The sequence below is a fragment of the Mesoplodon densirostris genome, chromosome 7 (genome assembly GCF_025265405.1).
Source record: "Mesoplodon densirostris isolate mMesDen1 chromosome 7, mMesDen1 primary haplotype, whole genome shotgun sequence".
Lineage (NCBI taxonomy): Eukaryota > Metazoa > Chordata > Mammalia > Artiodactyla > Ziphiidae > Mesoplodon > Mesoplodon densirostris.
The window spans coordinates 6,570,388-6,585,593 of record NC_082667.1 but is presented as its reverse complement, the minus strand read 5'-3'; the positions used below and the strand labels follow the sequence as shown (position 1 = coordinate 6,585,593).

The following is a 15,206-nucleotide window of genomic DNA, read 5'->3' as shown; positions in this document are numbered from 1 at the left end:
TTATACTAGTTTTTGGTGGGAGGGCTTATTTGGTACCAGTTATTTCATCACTACAAGGAGAAGTCCCAATATATGGTTTTGATGTATGTCCACATTGCCACAAGATTGAAATTTTTCTATCTACTTTTTCTTTTTTTTTTGCGGTATGCGGGCCTCTCACTGTTGTGGCCTCTCCTGTTGCAGAGCACAGGCTCCGGACGTGCAGGCTCATTGGCCATGGCTCATGGGCCTAGCCGCTCCGCGGCATGTGGGATCTTCCCGGACTGGGGCACGAACCCGTGTCCCCTGCATTGGCAGGTGGACTCTCAACCACTGCACCACCAGGGAAGCCCTATCTACTTTTTCTTTAACAGTTGAAGAGCTAAGTCAATAAGTAGTTTGCTATTGATATTATATCATTCTTTCCCCCTTATCTCCACCCCATCTCAGCAAAAAGGTGCAAATGTAAACTCATTTTCAAAGATCCTGCTGGTTTATTTAGTAGTTCTTTCAGCAAGGACTTAAGGAATATAAACATATTAAGTTTCTCATTCTTTAATGGTAGTTTGGTTCTCTTAAAAGTCCAGAGTCAAAGTGAATTTTCTTCAGATCTTTGAAGATAGTACTCGGTTATCCTCTGGCATCTAGCATTGTTGATGAGAAGTCTAACTCATGTTTCTTTTGGCTAATTTGATTCTCATTTGTAGCTTGTAGGGTTTTCTCTTTATCCTTGTTATTCTGGGTTTCATTGTGATGTGTTTAGCTGTGTGGCTCAGTCATTCTTTATTCTGAATTTTTTTAATTTTAATTTTTTTAGTGTTTTTGTCTTTTAGAGATCTGTTCTTAATATCTTTTATCTTTTCCTTCTTTTAATTGATATATAATTCACATGTCATAAAATATACCATTTTAAAGTGTATATAATTCAGTGGTTTTAAGTATATTCACAAAGTTGTACAACTATCATCACTATTTATAACATTACATTTTCATCACCCGCAGAAGAAACCCTGTACCCATTAGCAGTCACTCCCCTTACCCCTACCCCCTGTCCTTTGGCAAACACTAATCTACTTTCTGTCTTTATGGATTTGCCTGTTCTAGACATTTCATATAAACAAAATAATACACTATGTGGCCTTTTGTGTCTGGCTTCTTTCACTAAGCATAATGTTTCCAAGATTCATTTATGTTAGTATGTAGCATGTAACAGTACTTCATTTCTTTCTGTAGCTGAATAATATTCCATATTTTGTTAATCTGTTCATAATTTGTTGGACATGTGGGTTGTTTCCACTTTTTCCTACTGTGAATCATGCTTCTATGGACATTCAAGTACTACCTTTTCTTTTAAATATGCTCTTTTACAGTGTCTAATCTACCATCCATAGGGTTTTCATTTCAAACACTGTATCTTCAATTTCTAAGATTTCTAATAGGGTTTTTGGCTGTTACTTTCTGTTTAATTGATGGCAGTGTATTCTTGTTTCATGGCTTCTTTTTATATTTGAAGGTATAAAATACAGAGCACTTATTTTTAAAGTTCTTTTCAGATTGTTTTATTAACTCTGTTTCCTCAGGTATACATTTTGTTGGTTGATATGTGTCCTGTTTTTCATGGTATTCGTCTTCACTGGTTGGTAATTTTTAGTTAAGAGCTAATTGTCCATGACCCTTTTGTCCTGAACACATCCTGCATTGACAGCCTTCCAGTAGGAGGTTCTCTGGGTTGCTGAGCCCTAATCTGCAGGGCACGTATCTTGGATTAAACTTTGCTTGAGTGGAAAGATAAAAGGCTCTTGTATCTTAATAGAATATATAGTTCTGAGTCTCATCCGTACTTACATTACATGGCTCTAAGGTCCTCATCCTGCATCACTGATGCTGCTGCTAGCATCACTTGGCTTTTAACCAGCCCTCAGGTAGGCAGGTGGTATTGTTCATGGTTTTTGTTCATGTTTTGGTCCCTTGCTTATACCTCCTACGTGTGGCCTCTGTGGCTCTTGCTCTTAAACCTGTTGGTGTTGCAGTATTAGCTCCATTTTTTTTTTCTATTCCATGCCTCAAACATGGGGCATCTTTGGTCCTTACTTACCACTGTGGATTCTTTTTCCTTTCTGAAGATTAGGGAAGAATACCTCTCTATTTCTGGTCTATAAAGATTTCTCTTTTCTTTTTTTCTCACTATGACTATGTTTTGTTTTGTTTTAATTTTTATTCATTCATTTATTTATTTACTTGGCTGTGCCATGCGGCATGTGGGATCCTAGTTCCCCGACCAGGGGTCAAACCCTCACCTCCTCCATTGGAAACGTGGAGTCTTAACCACTGGACCACCAGGGAAGTCCCTATGACTATGTTTTATTAAAATTTAAAAATACTTGTTTTATCATTTTGTGTGTTTGAATGGGAAGATGAAATTTCAACGTATGCTTGACTTATCTTGAAACAGAAGGCTTTTTATTTAGTTCTATTGATTTACCTTTTCACATTTAACTCTAGTCAATCCATCTGGACTTTTTTTTTTTTTTTGGTGTATGGAATGAGTTAATTGAAATTAATTTCCCCCAAATAACTACTCATTTTAAAAAATCATTATTAAGATTTCTAGAGAATGCCAAGTTATTGACAAACCTTTTTCTCATGTATCTACATGTTTTCCCTATTTTTCACTATATTACTACTTTTAGGATTGAGGAACAATTTTTTCTTATCTCATAGAAAGGTAACTGAATCACAGAAAAAAGGGGGTCACCCTAGGTCAGAAAGTCAGTCAGTGGTAAAACTGAAGATTGATGTAAGTCATCCTGGTTTAGTGCCAACTTCATTAAACTTCAGTGTAGCATAACCTTGCTGCCATATTATCTCAAGCTTTGTGACTGAATTATATTTGAAAAACAAACTAATGGCAAGAAAAATATTACCCATTAAGATTGATAGCTAGAACTTGATCTTCTTTGAGACGGTTAAAGCTTTATTAGATATATGGTATGAATGTTTTAGAAGAAAGTTGTGCTATTATTTTAGGATATATGTTATTGTTATTAAAATTTTTAAGTTGAATTCTTGTATAATATCAACATTGTCAACCTCATTTATAAGGTAGAACGTTCAGAGACTGAGATATATATTTTTATTCATATTTAGTTCTCTATTATAATACTACTACAGAGGGGAAATAAGGGATGGCATTTTATAAAATGGGAGATTTGGGGTTTTTTCCCTTTATAATATTAGTGCCAGGGTACAGAAAGAAAGAAGGATGGTGCATACTTTGAGGTTCTATTTGTTGATGATGATCCAGGACTCACTGATGCTTTGTGTAAAGTGTTCTGAATCAACATATGTAAATATACGACATGGTTAATTGACAATTAAATTAGCAAGGGTTTGCTTTTCTTGGATAAAAAAAGGCATTAGGCATTAGGTAAATGCCTGAGAGGGTCATTCTTGAATTTTTCTGTTTTAAGTTCTAAATTAGCTCACTTACTGGATTTGTGTTATTAAATAATGAATTGATTTATTAAAAAATATAAGAATATCAGTTAGAGCTATCAACTCTGAAGATTTGTGGCATTGGATATGACCTTGTGGAAATTAAGTGAAAATACAAATTGATTTAGCAAATTTTCAATTTGTGTAAAATTGAAAACGTGATTAAATCTTATCCCCATAAAGTAATTCTAAATGTTTAAGCAATTTGCTGATGCATAGCCATCTCCAGTCATATTTAAAATTTTGCAGATAATCTTTTCATCAGGGAAGAGACTTCTTGGCTCATCAGTTTAATAACTCCAGAAACTCTGGTGCTCATGCAAACTGCTTGTTCTATTCTGCCACCATCTCTTCTCACACAGGAATACAGTCTATACTGCCTGGACTCTCTGCAGAGCTGAGCTGGACTTCAGAGGAAGCCAGCTATTCTCAGGACGTGTCAGGTGTAATACCCTTCCAGATGATTTTTGAGGCAAGTTTTGCTGTGGTTCTATAAATTAATGATGTTTTGATTCTTATTTTTCTACAAATGTAGTAACAGGAAAGAAAAGCCTAGGTCCGTTATAATTCAAAGTTGAAATGAAATAAGGCGTTGGTCCCTAAACTTCCATGTGCCGATTTTAAATCACCTGGGAGCTTTCAAAATAGTGATGTTTGGGCTTCCGTGGTGGCGCAGTGGTTGAGAGTCCGCCTGCCGATGCAGGGGACACAGGTTCGTGCCCTGGTCTGGGAAGATCCCAAATGCCGCGGAGCGGCTGGGCCTGTGAACCATGGCCGCTGAGCCTGCACGTCCGGAGCCTGTGCTCTGCAACGGGAGAGGCCACAACAGTGAGAGGCCCGTGTACTGCAAAAAAAAAAAAAAAAAAAAGTGTTGTTTGTGTCCCACTTCAAGAGGTTGTGATTTAATTGGTCTAGGGTGCTGGATTAGTCTGCTTAGCCTGCCATTAAAAAAAAAATACCACAGATTGGGTGGCGTAAACAACAGAAACTTATTTTTGTCATACTTCTGGAGGCTAGAAGTCCAAGATCAAGATACCTTGTCACTGTTCACATGACCTTTCCTCTGTATGTATGTGGAGAGAGAGCCTTCTGGTGTCTTTTCCTCTTCTTACAAGAGCACCAGTCCTATCAGATTAGGGCGCCCCCCTTATGACCTCATTTAACCTTAATGACATCCTTAAGGCCCTGTCTGCAAATATAGTCACATGGAGGCTAGGTCTGCAACAGATGAATTTTGGGGGACACAATCCAGTCCGTAAGATGTGTGGCCTGGGCTTTGGAATATTTTTAAAATCCCAGATGATTCCTAATGTGCAGGTAAATTTGAGAACCACTGAAGTAAACCATTATTTGAATTTGGATCTCCTGAAAAAGAAAATAAAAATGGATTCCCAGTGCAGATCCTATTTAGATACATTTTTATTAGGTTGGTTTAAAGATCTTTATTGATTTATTTGTAGCCCAGATTTATGAGAGTGACAATTGAGTTCTCCATTCCCTTTAACAATTCTCTGATCCCCTATCTTGCCTTCCTTTGAACTGGTGGAGACAAAGAATTAGAGTACTTTAAACGTTCTCCCAAAAAGCACTTGGGAGGCCTTTCTCCATGTTGGAACAATTATATCCTTCTTCTAAAAGGAAATGACTATGGTATCGGGACAAAAGATATCCGTGGCTGTGCCATATCTTGTTTAGGGGAACAAAGGGTAAACAATCTGGAGCAATTAATGGTTAGTCAGCTCTAAAACTATTAATGTCAAGTAGCAATAAAAAAACTGATTTCAGTGAGCCAAGGAAAGCAGTTCTAGAAAAGGAAATCATGTGTTTTAGCCAGTCTGAACAAGCAATGGTAATTCTTATACCTAACATATATATTATTTAAGCCTCCTGACAACTCTATGAAATGGATAGGACAAGGATTATCATCACCCCATTTTACAGATACAAGAAAACTGAAATTCAGAGAATTTAACTGACTTTCCCAAGGTCATACCAAAGTTAAGGACAGAATTAGAATCTGAATCAAAGTCTTACTCATATTGATCAGTGCTGTTTCAATATTCATTCCTTCACTCAGAAACCTGTGTTTGTTCATGACAGCTTCAGTGTGCTAGACAGAGTCCCAAGACATGTTACTTGATCCCAAGGAACTTGGAATCTAAAGGAAAAGATAGATAAGTAAACAAATAATTACAATGCAGTGTAATATGTATCATGGTAGAGGTAAGCACTGATGCTGAGGTAGCCTAGAGGAAGGGTACCTAACCCAATGGGAAGTTGTCAAGGTCTAGAGGTCTTTGATGAGACTGAAAAACAGATTTTCTGGGTATAAAAAGTTCAGAGGCTTGAAAGAACAAAAATTTATCATCAGAGTGATAAAGTTTCTTTCTTTTTTTGTTTTGTTTTTAGTTTTTCCTTATTGCAAGAGGAAATCAAAGTGTGCATTTAGAGTACAGATAATTGACTTAATCAAGGTAGCCACTATTAACATCTTGGAGCATATTTTTTCACATAAGAGTGGGACATTTTAGTTTAAGCCTTCCAGAACAATACAGTTCCAATCTATGGCCGTGGAAGTAGGTGGCTGGAAATGAGTGGAGGTCAAGGTCGTTGGAGTTGAGGAGGTCAGAGTATTATGAGACCAAATTGTTGCTTAGACTGGTCATCTGTTTGTATGTGGAAGTCAGCCAAGATGATGGCAGGACTTAGAGTACAGAGCAGAACTGTGAGCTTATAGAGTACAGAGGAGAACTGTGAGCTTAATGCCCAGTAATCAGTTGGTGACAGGTGGGGAGAGGTAAGAGCAGTATAACCTAAGAGGAACAAGGATTTCCTGAAAGCATTTGCTCTATTACATCTCATTGTCTCTGATACTGTGCAGCTATTTAAAATATTTTTACAATAAATTTATTTACTTATTTATTATTTATTTTTGGCTGCGTTGGGTCTTTATTGCTGTGTGTGGGCTTTCTCTAGTTGCTGGAGTGGGGGCTACTCTTTGTTGCGGTGCACAGGCTTCTCATTGCATTGGCTTCTCTTGTTGCAGAGCATGGGCCCTAGGCGCACGGGCTTCAGTAGTTGTGGTTTTCGGGCTCAGTGAGCACGCGCTCACAGGCTCTAGAGTGCAGGCTCAGTAGTTGTGGCACACGGGCTTAGTTGCTCCGCGGCATGTGGAATCTTCCCGGACCAGGTCTTGACCCGTGTACCCTGCATTGGCAGGCGGATTCTTAACCACTGCGCCACCAGGGAAGTCCCTATTTAAAAGATTTTTTTTCTTTATTTTTTTTTGTGGTACGTGGACCTCTCACTGCTGTGGCCTCTCCCGCCGCGGAGCACAGGTACCGGACGCGCCAGGCCCAGTGGCCATGGCTCACGGGCCCAGCCACTACGCGGCACGCGGGATCCTTCTGGACTGGGGCACGAACCCACGCCCCCTGCATCGGCAGGCGGACTCTCAACCACTGCACCACCAGGGAAGCCCCCTAAAAGATTTTTGAATCGAGAGAATGAGAAGAGAAAAAGGGGAGGTTGTGAAAGATTTCATCATACACGTATATCTCAACTGGGAAGAAGGGTCAAGTGGCAAGGTTTATAGCAAAGGCTAGTGAATGGAGACCTCCATGAAAAAGCGGTAATAAATGATCCACTGCTTTGGGCATGTGAGGAAAGCTAATTCCAGAGGGAAGACTGAGTAAAACTTCATTTAAGAGAGATGCTGGTTTTGTGTTTATGCTCAGTCAGTCCTGCATCTTGGAGTCCATTAGGCTGGATAACATGTCCTTCCAAAAACAATTTGATTTTGCAAGATCTTCTTGACGGATTTATCCATTTTTGTATTTATTTTTGCCATGATACAAAATGATAAAATGGGTAGAGATATACATATATACATATTCCCATCCTTACTAATTGTAGACCCTCTGTGGTAGCTGCTCAAGGAACTTTCACTTACTTGGTTGCCTTACTGCTAGATATAATTAAGCCCTTTCTGTGATATACCCTATAATCACTAAAGTTACAAAAGTTTGAAACTGTTCCAAGAAGTTGTTTTGGAAGTGTTAAGTATAGGAAATGCTTTAAAGAGACCATTGCTTTCCTACTATTTGAACATTTTATAATAAAAAATTTTAAAAGAAGGATGTGACTATGGTATGTATGCTGCAATTACTGTTTAATTACTGCTGTTTACATGTGTGAATAATCCTAGGTTTGTTTCCAGAATTTTTTAATAATCCCCATCCATTTTTCTAATACTTTCAAAAATTTTTATAATAGTTTTTCTAATTATCCCCACCCATTGCACAGTTCTTTTTTTTTTTAAACGACAATAATCATTTATTATGTCTCACAATTTCTGTGGGTCAGGAATTGGGGTGCTAAATTTTGGTTCAGGGTCTCCCATAAAGTTGCAGGCAGATGTCAGTTGGGGCTGCCATTGCACAGTTCTTGATCTCTTTTTCAGTGTAACTTATAAAGAGTATTATAATAGTTTATTCTTCTTTATTAGATATTTACATGTTTCTTCTTTATTGTGTTATGAGATTTTGGGGTCTGGGACCTTTTTTCTCCTTTAATATACACCTAGTACACCTAGTACATGGCTCTGTATTTTCTGAACCACTAATAACAACTTACTGGTTGGACTTCCCTGCTGGTGCAGTGGTTAAGAATCCACCTGCCAATGTAGGGGACACGGGTTTGAGCCCTGATCTGGGAAGATCCCACATGCCGCAGAGCAACTAAGCCCATGCGCCACAACTACTGAGCCTGCGCACCTAGAGCCCGTGCTCCTCAACAAGAGAACCCACCGCAATAAGAAGCCCACACACCACAATGAAGAGTAGCCCCCGCTCGCTACTAGAGAAAGCCCGCGTGCAGCAGTGAAGACCCAACGCAGCCAAAAATAAAAATTATATAAATAAATAAATAAATTTATAAAAAAGAAAAGAAAAAGAACTTACTGATTTCTGACTCTATTTCTTCTTCATTGACTTCTCCATTTTTTCGGAGACGCATTTTAACTCCGTTTGTTTTTTTTTGTTTGTTTGTTTTTTTTTGTGTGTGTGTTACGCCGGCCTCTCATTGTTGTGGCCTCTCCCATTGCGGAGCACAGGCTCCGGATGCGCAGGCTCAGAGGCCATAGCTCACGGGCCCAGCCGCTCCGCGGCATGTGGGATCTTCCCGGACCGGGGCACGAACCCCCATCCCCTGCATTGGCAGGCAGACTCTCAACCACTGTGCCACCAGGGAAGCCCCTTAACTTCGGTTTTAGGGACACTATATTAAATATAGTATAGGAAAGTGGTTAATACTAAAGCTTTGGAGCCAGAACAGGCACACCTTGGCAAAGTTGTTTAACCTCTTTGAAATTCATTTTTTTTAATCCATAAAACTTAGGTTATATGTACCTAATAGGGTTTCTGTGAGGGGTAAATGAAGTAATATAAGTAAAATATTTAGTACCATTCCTGGAATAGAGAAAGCCCTCATTAAGTGATAAATCTTATTATATTTGTATGGAGGTATATTGGAAAGAGCATGGACAATTGTTGTTAGATAGACTTAGGGTCAAATTCTGGCTCTACTACTGAACATCTTAGGCAAGTTGCATAACTTCTCTGAGCCTCATTTTTTTTTTTTTTTTTTTTTTTTTGCCGCGCTGCAGGGCTTGCAGGGCCTGAAGGGATCTTATTTCCCTGGCCAGGGATTGAACATGCGCCCTTGGCAGTGAAAGCTCGGAGTCCTAACCCCTGGACCTCCAGGGAATTCTGAGCCTCATTTTTTAAAATCTATAAAGAGGGGATTGTAATACCTGACTTGAGGATTGTTGTAGATATAGCACCTACATATTGCTTGCCACATAGCAGGCATTCATCAAGTGGTATCTATTATTGTTACCATGTCTAACATATATTTTCAGGTTATTCTTTGGTCCTTAAAACAGTTTTGTGAGGTTGAAAGGCTAAGTTTTATGCCTGTTTTGCAGATTAGGAAATAAGGTCCAGAGAAGTTAAGTGATTTTTTTTTTATGATTACTGAAGTAATTTTTATAGAGCCAGTATTAGAACACAGGTCTTCTGACTTTTGAGTTTTCTCCTTTACAGCTTTTCCTTAAATATAAATGTTTGGATGAATGGATTAAGGTTTAAAAATAGGTTCTTTTTAGTGCCTGCTCCTTTGACTCCACTCAGATTCTTAATACAGATTGACCCACATTAGAATAGTAAAGATAGAGTTACTCTTCTCAGCTCCAATCTAAGTTACTTTTAAATTTGTTCCAAAAGGTGGTTTTGAGATTGTGGGTTTTACTCCGGTATTTGTTCACGTCTCCTGAAGTTCCATGAAATAGGTCCTTTAGCCCAAGAAGTGATGGCTATTAGATTACCTTTGGTGTTCAGTTTTCAGACCCAAAGATGTTTCCCCTTGGATGTCTGAAAAGCTTTCTGAGGTGTAGTTACTTTTATAAGAAGAAATACCATAATTTAATTCACTTGTGCTCTTGGGTTTGTGTATGTGCGGTGGATGTTTTTGCTATGTTGTTACAGGTTCATGAAAAGCCCAGAACTTTGATGACAGATAGCCTGGTTATAAAGAATTTTTTACGCAAAGTCATCACTGTGCTCCCCAAGGTAAGCTGTTCTTTTGCACAATAAGTCATATGTTTTTAAAAGACCTCTACTCTGTAGGGCATGGAAGGATCTGATTGGTCCTCTTTCTTTTAATTACAATCATTAAGAGTTTTAATATTGAATTGATTTGGTTCCTGTATCCCTAAGGCAGGCTTGATGTTGGTCATGTGACATAGTTGAAAGCCCTTGGATATAGAGAGAACTTTCTTTTGGGTTCTTATTTTTACTGCCTTACTGTTTTATTGTATCACTTTGGATACCTCATTTCCCTCTTCTGTGCTTCATTTTTCTTTTAAACCTGGATGATAAACTTTGCTGATTATCTCCTTTTTTTCTAAAGTGACTATAAGAGCAACTAAGGAAATTTTGATAAACTACTTTGAACTCTGGAAAGCTAAAATTTTTATTATTACCTGTAGTTTGATATGTTCATAAAGTTGCACACAATTAAGTATGCTATATAACTTCCCCTTTTTTCCTTGCACATTTCCTACTTTTTCTGTCTTAAGCAGGATTCAGTACTTAATTGTTTGCCAGTCATTCTTCCAAGTGCTCTCCACATACTCATTCATTCAACCCTGCCAACACCCCTTGTGAAGTAGGTTTTATCATCATCATTCCTATTTTATCTTTTTTTTTTTTTGCGCGGTACACGGGCCTCTCACTATTGTGGCCTCTCCTGTTGCGGAGCACAGGCTCCGGACACACAGGCCCCGCAGCCATGGCTCACGGGCCCAGCCGCTCCACGGCATGTGGGATCTTCCCAGACCGGGGCACGAACCCGTGTCCCCTACCTCGGCAGGCGGACTCTCAACCACTGCGCCACCAGGGAAGCCCATCATTCCTATTTTAGAGCCAAGGAAATATGGTACAGAGGTTAAATCACTTGCAGGGCCAGGATTTGAAATGAGGCAGTCTGGCTCTAGAGTTCCTTATTACCCATTATATTATATAGAAAGAAAAATAGAGGTTGAAGGTATAAAGTAATTAGAACAGTGAAGTAAACTGGAAGGAGGACATAAGAGACGGGGATAGGGGAAGAAAAAACGAAGAAAAGAGCACGGAATATTCCATATACGAAAACAATGGAAACAATAGGGAGAAAATTGATAATTCATTTAAGAAGGGGAAAAGAGATACATTAGGAGAACAGCAGAGGACAAAAAGGTAGTATTTCCTCATAATTTGTGACTACTTGGAATTGTAATGTAGAACTCAATGTATTTAAGATGCAGAATTTGAACACAGACAAGCGTTAAGTATGTTTAGGGAAAGTGCAATGGAAAAAAAAAAGGTGATACAAAGAATATCTTCTCCTTTAGGAATTGAGTATGGAAATTTTTAAAACCTATTCTGGTTCATGTTAAATATCACACCCCATTTATTTTGCAGATTAGATTTAATTTTAGTGTAAAGGTGAATGGAATCCTCTCCATGGAGATCTTTAGGTAAGTCCTTAATCCATGGCTTAAGTTTATGCAGTGGCTCTACAATTTTTCTCAGTCATTATTGTCCTATTTCCAGTGGGTTCACAGTTTGATTTCTTGACTCGAAGTCACTTTGAAACTAATTTTCTGAGACCCCGCCCCCCACATTTTCTTATTCTAGATTAGTTCTTTTTTTAATAAATTTATTTATTTTACTTTTGGCTGCGTTGGGTCTTTGTTGCTGCGCGCAGGCTTTCTGTAGCTGTGGCGAGTGGGGGCTACTCTTCATTGCGGTGTGCAGGCTTCTCATTGCGGTGGCTTCTCTTGTTGAGGAGCATGGGCTCTAGGCGCCTGGGCTTCAGTTGTTGTGGCACACGAGCTCAGTAGTTGTGGCTCGCGGGCTCTGGATGGAGCTCAGGCTCAGTAGTTGTGGTGCACAGGCCTAGTTGCTCTACGGCATGTGGGATCTTCCCAGACCAGGGCTCGAACCCGTGTCCCCTGCATTGGCAGGAGGACTCCCAACCACTGCACCACCAGGGAAGCCCTCTAGATTAGTTTCTAATGAGTAAGTAGATTAAACCTTTCATGACTTTCCATTTCACTAGAATGAGAAAACTTAAAAATAGACATTTTCCCCTTGGTTAATTGGTTACTAAATTTCAGTAATCTCGGGGGTTGGTACTCATGGGCCAAAATTTGTAAGAGGCAGAGATTGGTTTTAGAATCTTTGAGATATGGCTTAGCTTTTCTTTGCTTTGCAGGGCAGAGAATGAACCTACTTTGAACCTGTCAAATGGAATTGCTCTTGTCGTAAACTATCAGCATTATGTGAGGTGAAGGGGAAAGCATTGTTGTCCCTCTCCATGTTTTACTCTCTTAGTATGAGTATGAATGTGGGCAGAAATTGAAAGTGGTCTCAGTTGTCAATTCTTAGTGCCAAGCGTCAGATTCTCTGTAAGAAAATTGAAAGTAAAAATTTTAAGCTATCTGTATTGAAAACTATTATTATTCCTGGCTCCTTGAATATATTCTAATTGACCTGAGGACATGCATGTTCCTTCTCCTCTCCATGCCTTAATTTCTTCTGTAAATGAAACAAAACAAACCCTGCTAACTCCAATCCCATTTAGACATGAGAAGAGAGGAATGACTTTAAAGATTACTTGAACTCTTGGCTAGAGAGATACTATGACTGCAAAGGAATTCTTTGTATATTATTGCTTGTGTATTAGCATTTTGCGTAGGTTTAGAAATCATCTTTCTTCCCACCTCTACCTTTTTCAGACTGCAAAAAAATCCATGGAGGAGGTGGAAAATAAATGGAGTAGAACCCTGTGCTTTGCCTTCCTGTACTATCCAATTACCACAGAACCCAAAGGGAACATGAATTATAGCAAGAAAATGCCTAATTTATGTTTAAGTCCAACGAATCTATTCTTTATTCAGTAGTTTCTGCCTCCACTTATATGCCCTGGATCAACACTGGTAGTCATAGGATCTTAAGGCTTGAAGAGACTGCCTATGGTTTTTCAGTCTGTTTTCTTACTTTTGACCAAAATTACCTCTCAGATTAGACTATGTTTTATTCTTTAATATCTGCAGGACACAAAACCCCCACCCCACATCTTTATTTAGTAATCTTCTAGCATCATACAGTCCCTACAGGCAGACAGCCTTGCTATCATAGATTTACTGAAAGAGTTTAAGCCTCTAAGCCAATGTTTGTGGACATATTTCCCTGGGTGACCTGATTAGTTTAGAGAAAGGGGGAAAGGTTCATTAACATTTCTTTTCTGTTTAGAAAAGAGCTGTTGGAAAGTAAGCAAATACCAAATTTCACTAGATTCTTTCTAGGAGAGAAAGATGTCCCAATTTTTTCTCATTACTCCTATCAAATAGTAACCTCAGACTTCTTCAGGGGAAGGTGTAGCATGTGTAAAAGCAGAAACCTAAGTATCATGAGGCCAGTTTTAGGCCATTTGTGATTCAGGGACCCCTGACCCCCACCCCCACCATGCTGATCTTTGAATGATCTTGGAAACTTCTGCTCAGAACCATAGAGTAATTTTAGTGGAGAGAATATACTTTTGAGAATATAAAACTGCCATTAGTGGCAGCAAAAGCAGGAGCCATGCTATAATTCCTGAAATGCCAGTTTGTCTACTTTTTCCATTCCCTGTGATTCACTGAGTGGGACACAAGTTACTTATACCAACAAAATTTATATGGTGGATGATATGGTTATGCATATGCTAGAAGTTATAAAAAGAATTTTGAATTCCCTTTAAAATAATTTCTTAAGAGGGAAAAAAGCTAAATTTGTCTTACCTGTTTTTTGACAGTACACCAAAATTTGGTACAACTGAATTACTCTGCAGCAGAATCCATCCTGTGCTAGGACATCCAGTAATGCTCTTCATCCCTGATGATGTGGCTGAAATGGGCTTGTTGGGGGAGCTGATACTGACTCCAGCTGCTGCTCTCTGTCCTTGCCCAAAGGTCTTTTCCAACCAACTGAATAGGATTTCTTCAGCTTCCATATCCTTTTGATGACAGAGTCCACCAAAATGTTCAAATTCATTGTCTTTGAAAATGGATTTTTATATTTCAATTCTAGAAAAGCCTCTAGCATATAAACTCTGTATCTAGAAGCTGGTATGATTTGTATAAAAACAAAAATCCAATATGAAAGCTAAGCTTGAGAATTTTTCCAAGGAACTGAAAACTATAAAATATGACACGTGCCACACTGTTTTCATATAATCTAGTATGACTGAAGCATGGAATGAATGGTGCAAGAGGGAGAGATGAGGCTGGAAAAGTAGTTTGGAGTTGAATATGGTGGATCTTGAGTGCCACACTAAGGGGTGTGAACTTTATTCTCTATATAATGGGAAACCATTAAATGTTTTAGGAATCCCTAGCAGCCTTGTACAGGATGGGTGGGAGAGAGACGTCAGTAATCACTAATTAAATAAGTAAGGGAGCTGGGCAAGAGCTATTAAGTGCATGAATTAAAAGTGTGATGAGCATGGAAAGGAGAGACTTATCACTGGAAAGAATCAACATGATGAGGTAACCAATTCATTGTTTGGCTAGGGAGAGATTAGGGGCAGAGAATGGCTAAAGTTGATGTCAAGAACTCTATATCCAGAATAGGCAAATTTATAGAGACAGAAAATAGATGGGGAATGATTCTCCTGGGAGTGATAAAAATGTCCTAAAACTGATAGTGGTGATGGTTGCACAACTTTTTGAATACACTAAAACCAATTTAATTGTACACTTTAAATGGGTGATTTGTATGATATGTAAATTAAACCTCAGTAAAGCTGTTAAAAAAGATTTCCATAGATGGCCGACAGAATAATGATACTGGCAACAAGATGGAAATTATAAATAGCAGATCTGAGGAGTGAAGATTAGTTTGGCTTTACATATGTTGCATTTATGGTGCCTGCAGGACATCCTTTAAAAATGGCAAGCAGCCATATAGAAATTTTGGTCTGGAATTTGGAGGTGGTCAGATTTAGAGAAATAGATTTTAAAGCCTCAGAGTTTTCTCCATAGGTAACTATAGTATAGTATAGTGCTATGGCTAGAGCATGACACAGGAGTAAAAATGCTAGATTCACCACTAATTAGCTGTGTGACTTTGCACAACTTACTCAACCAG

General features: G+C 38.7%; 1 protein-coding gene across 1 annotated transcript in view; it reads left to right on the top strand.

Annotated features, from left to right (window-relative positions):
* The window catches only part of TOP6BL (TOP6B like initiator of meiotic double strand breaks), a 98,486-nt gene that overhangs the window by 46,005 nt on the left and 37,275 nt on the right, over nt 1-15,206 (top strand). The window contains exons 4-8 of the mRNA XM_060103920.1: nt 3,837-3,946; nt 10,020-10,103; nt 11,496-11,551; nt 12,292-12,363; nt 13,873-14,068. Of these exons, the coding sequence (XP_059959903.1) occupies nt 3,837-3,946; nt 10,020-10,103; nt 11,496-11,551; nt 12,292-12,363; nt 13,873-14,068 (518 nt within the window). The remainder of the gene's footprint in view (nt 1-3,836; nt 3,947-10,019; nt 10,104-11,495; nt 11,552-12,291; nt 12,364-13,872; nt 14,069-15,206) is intronic.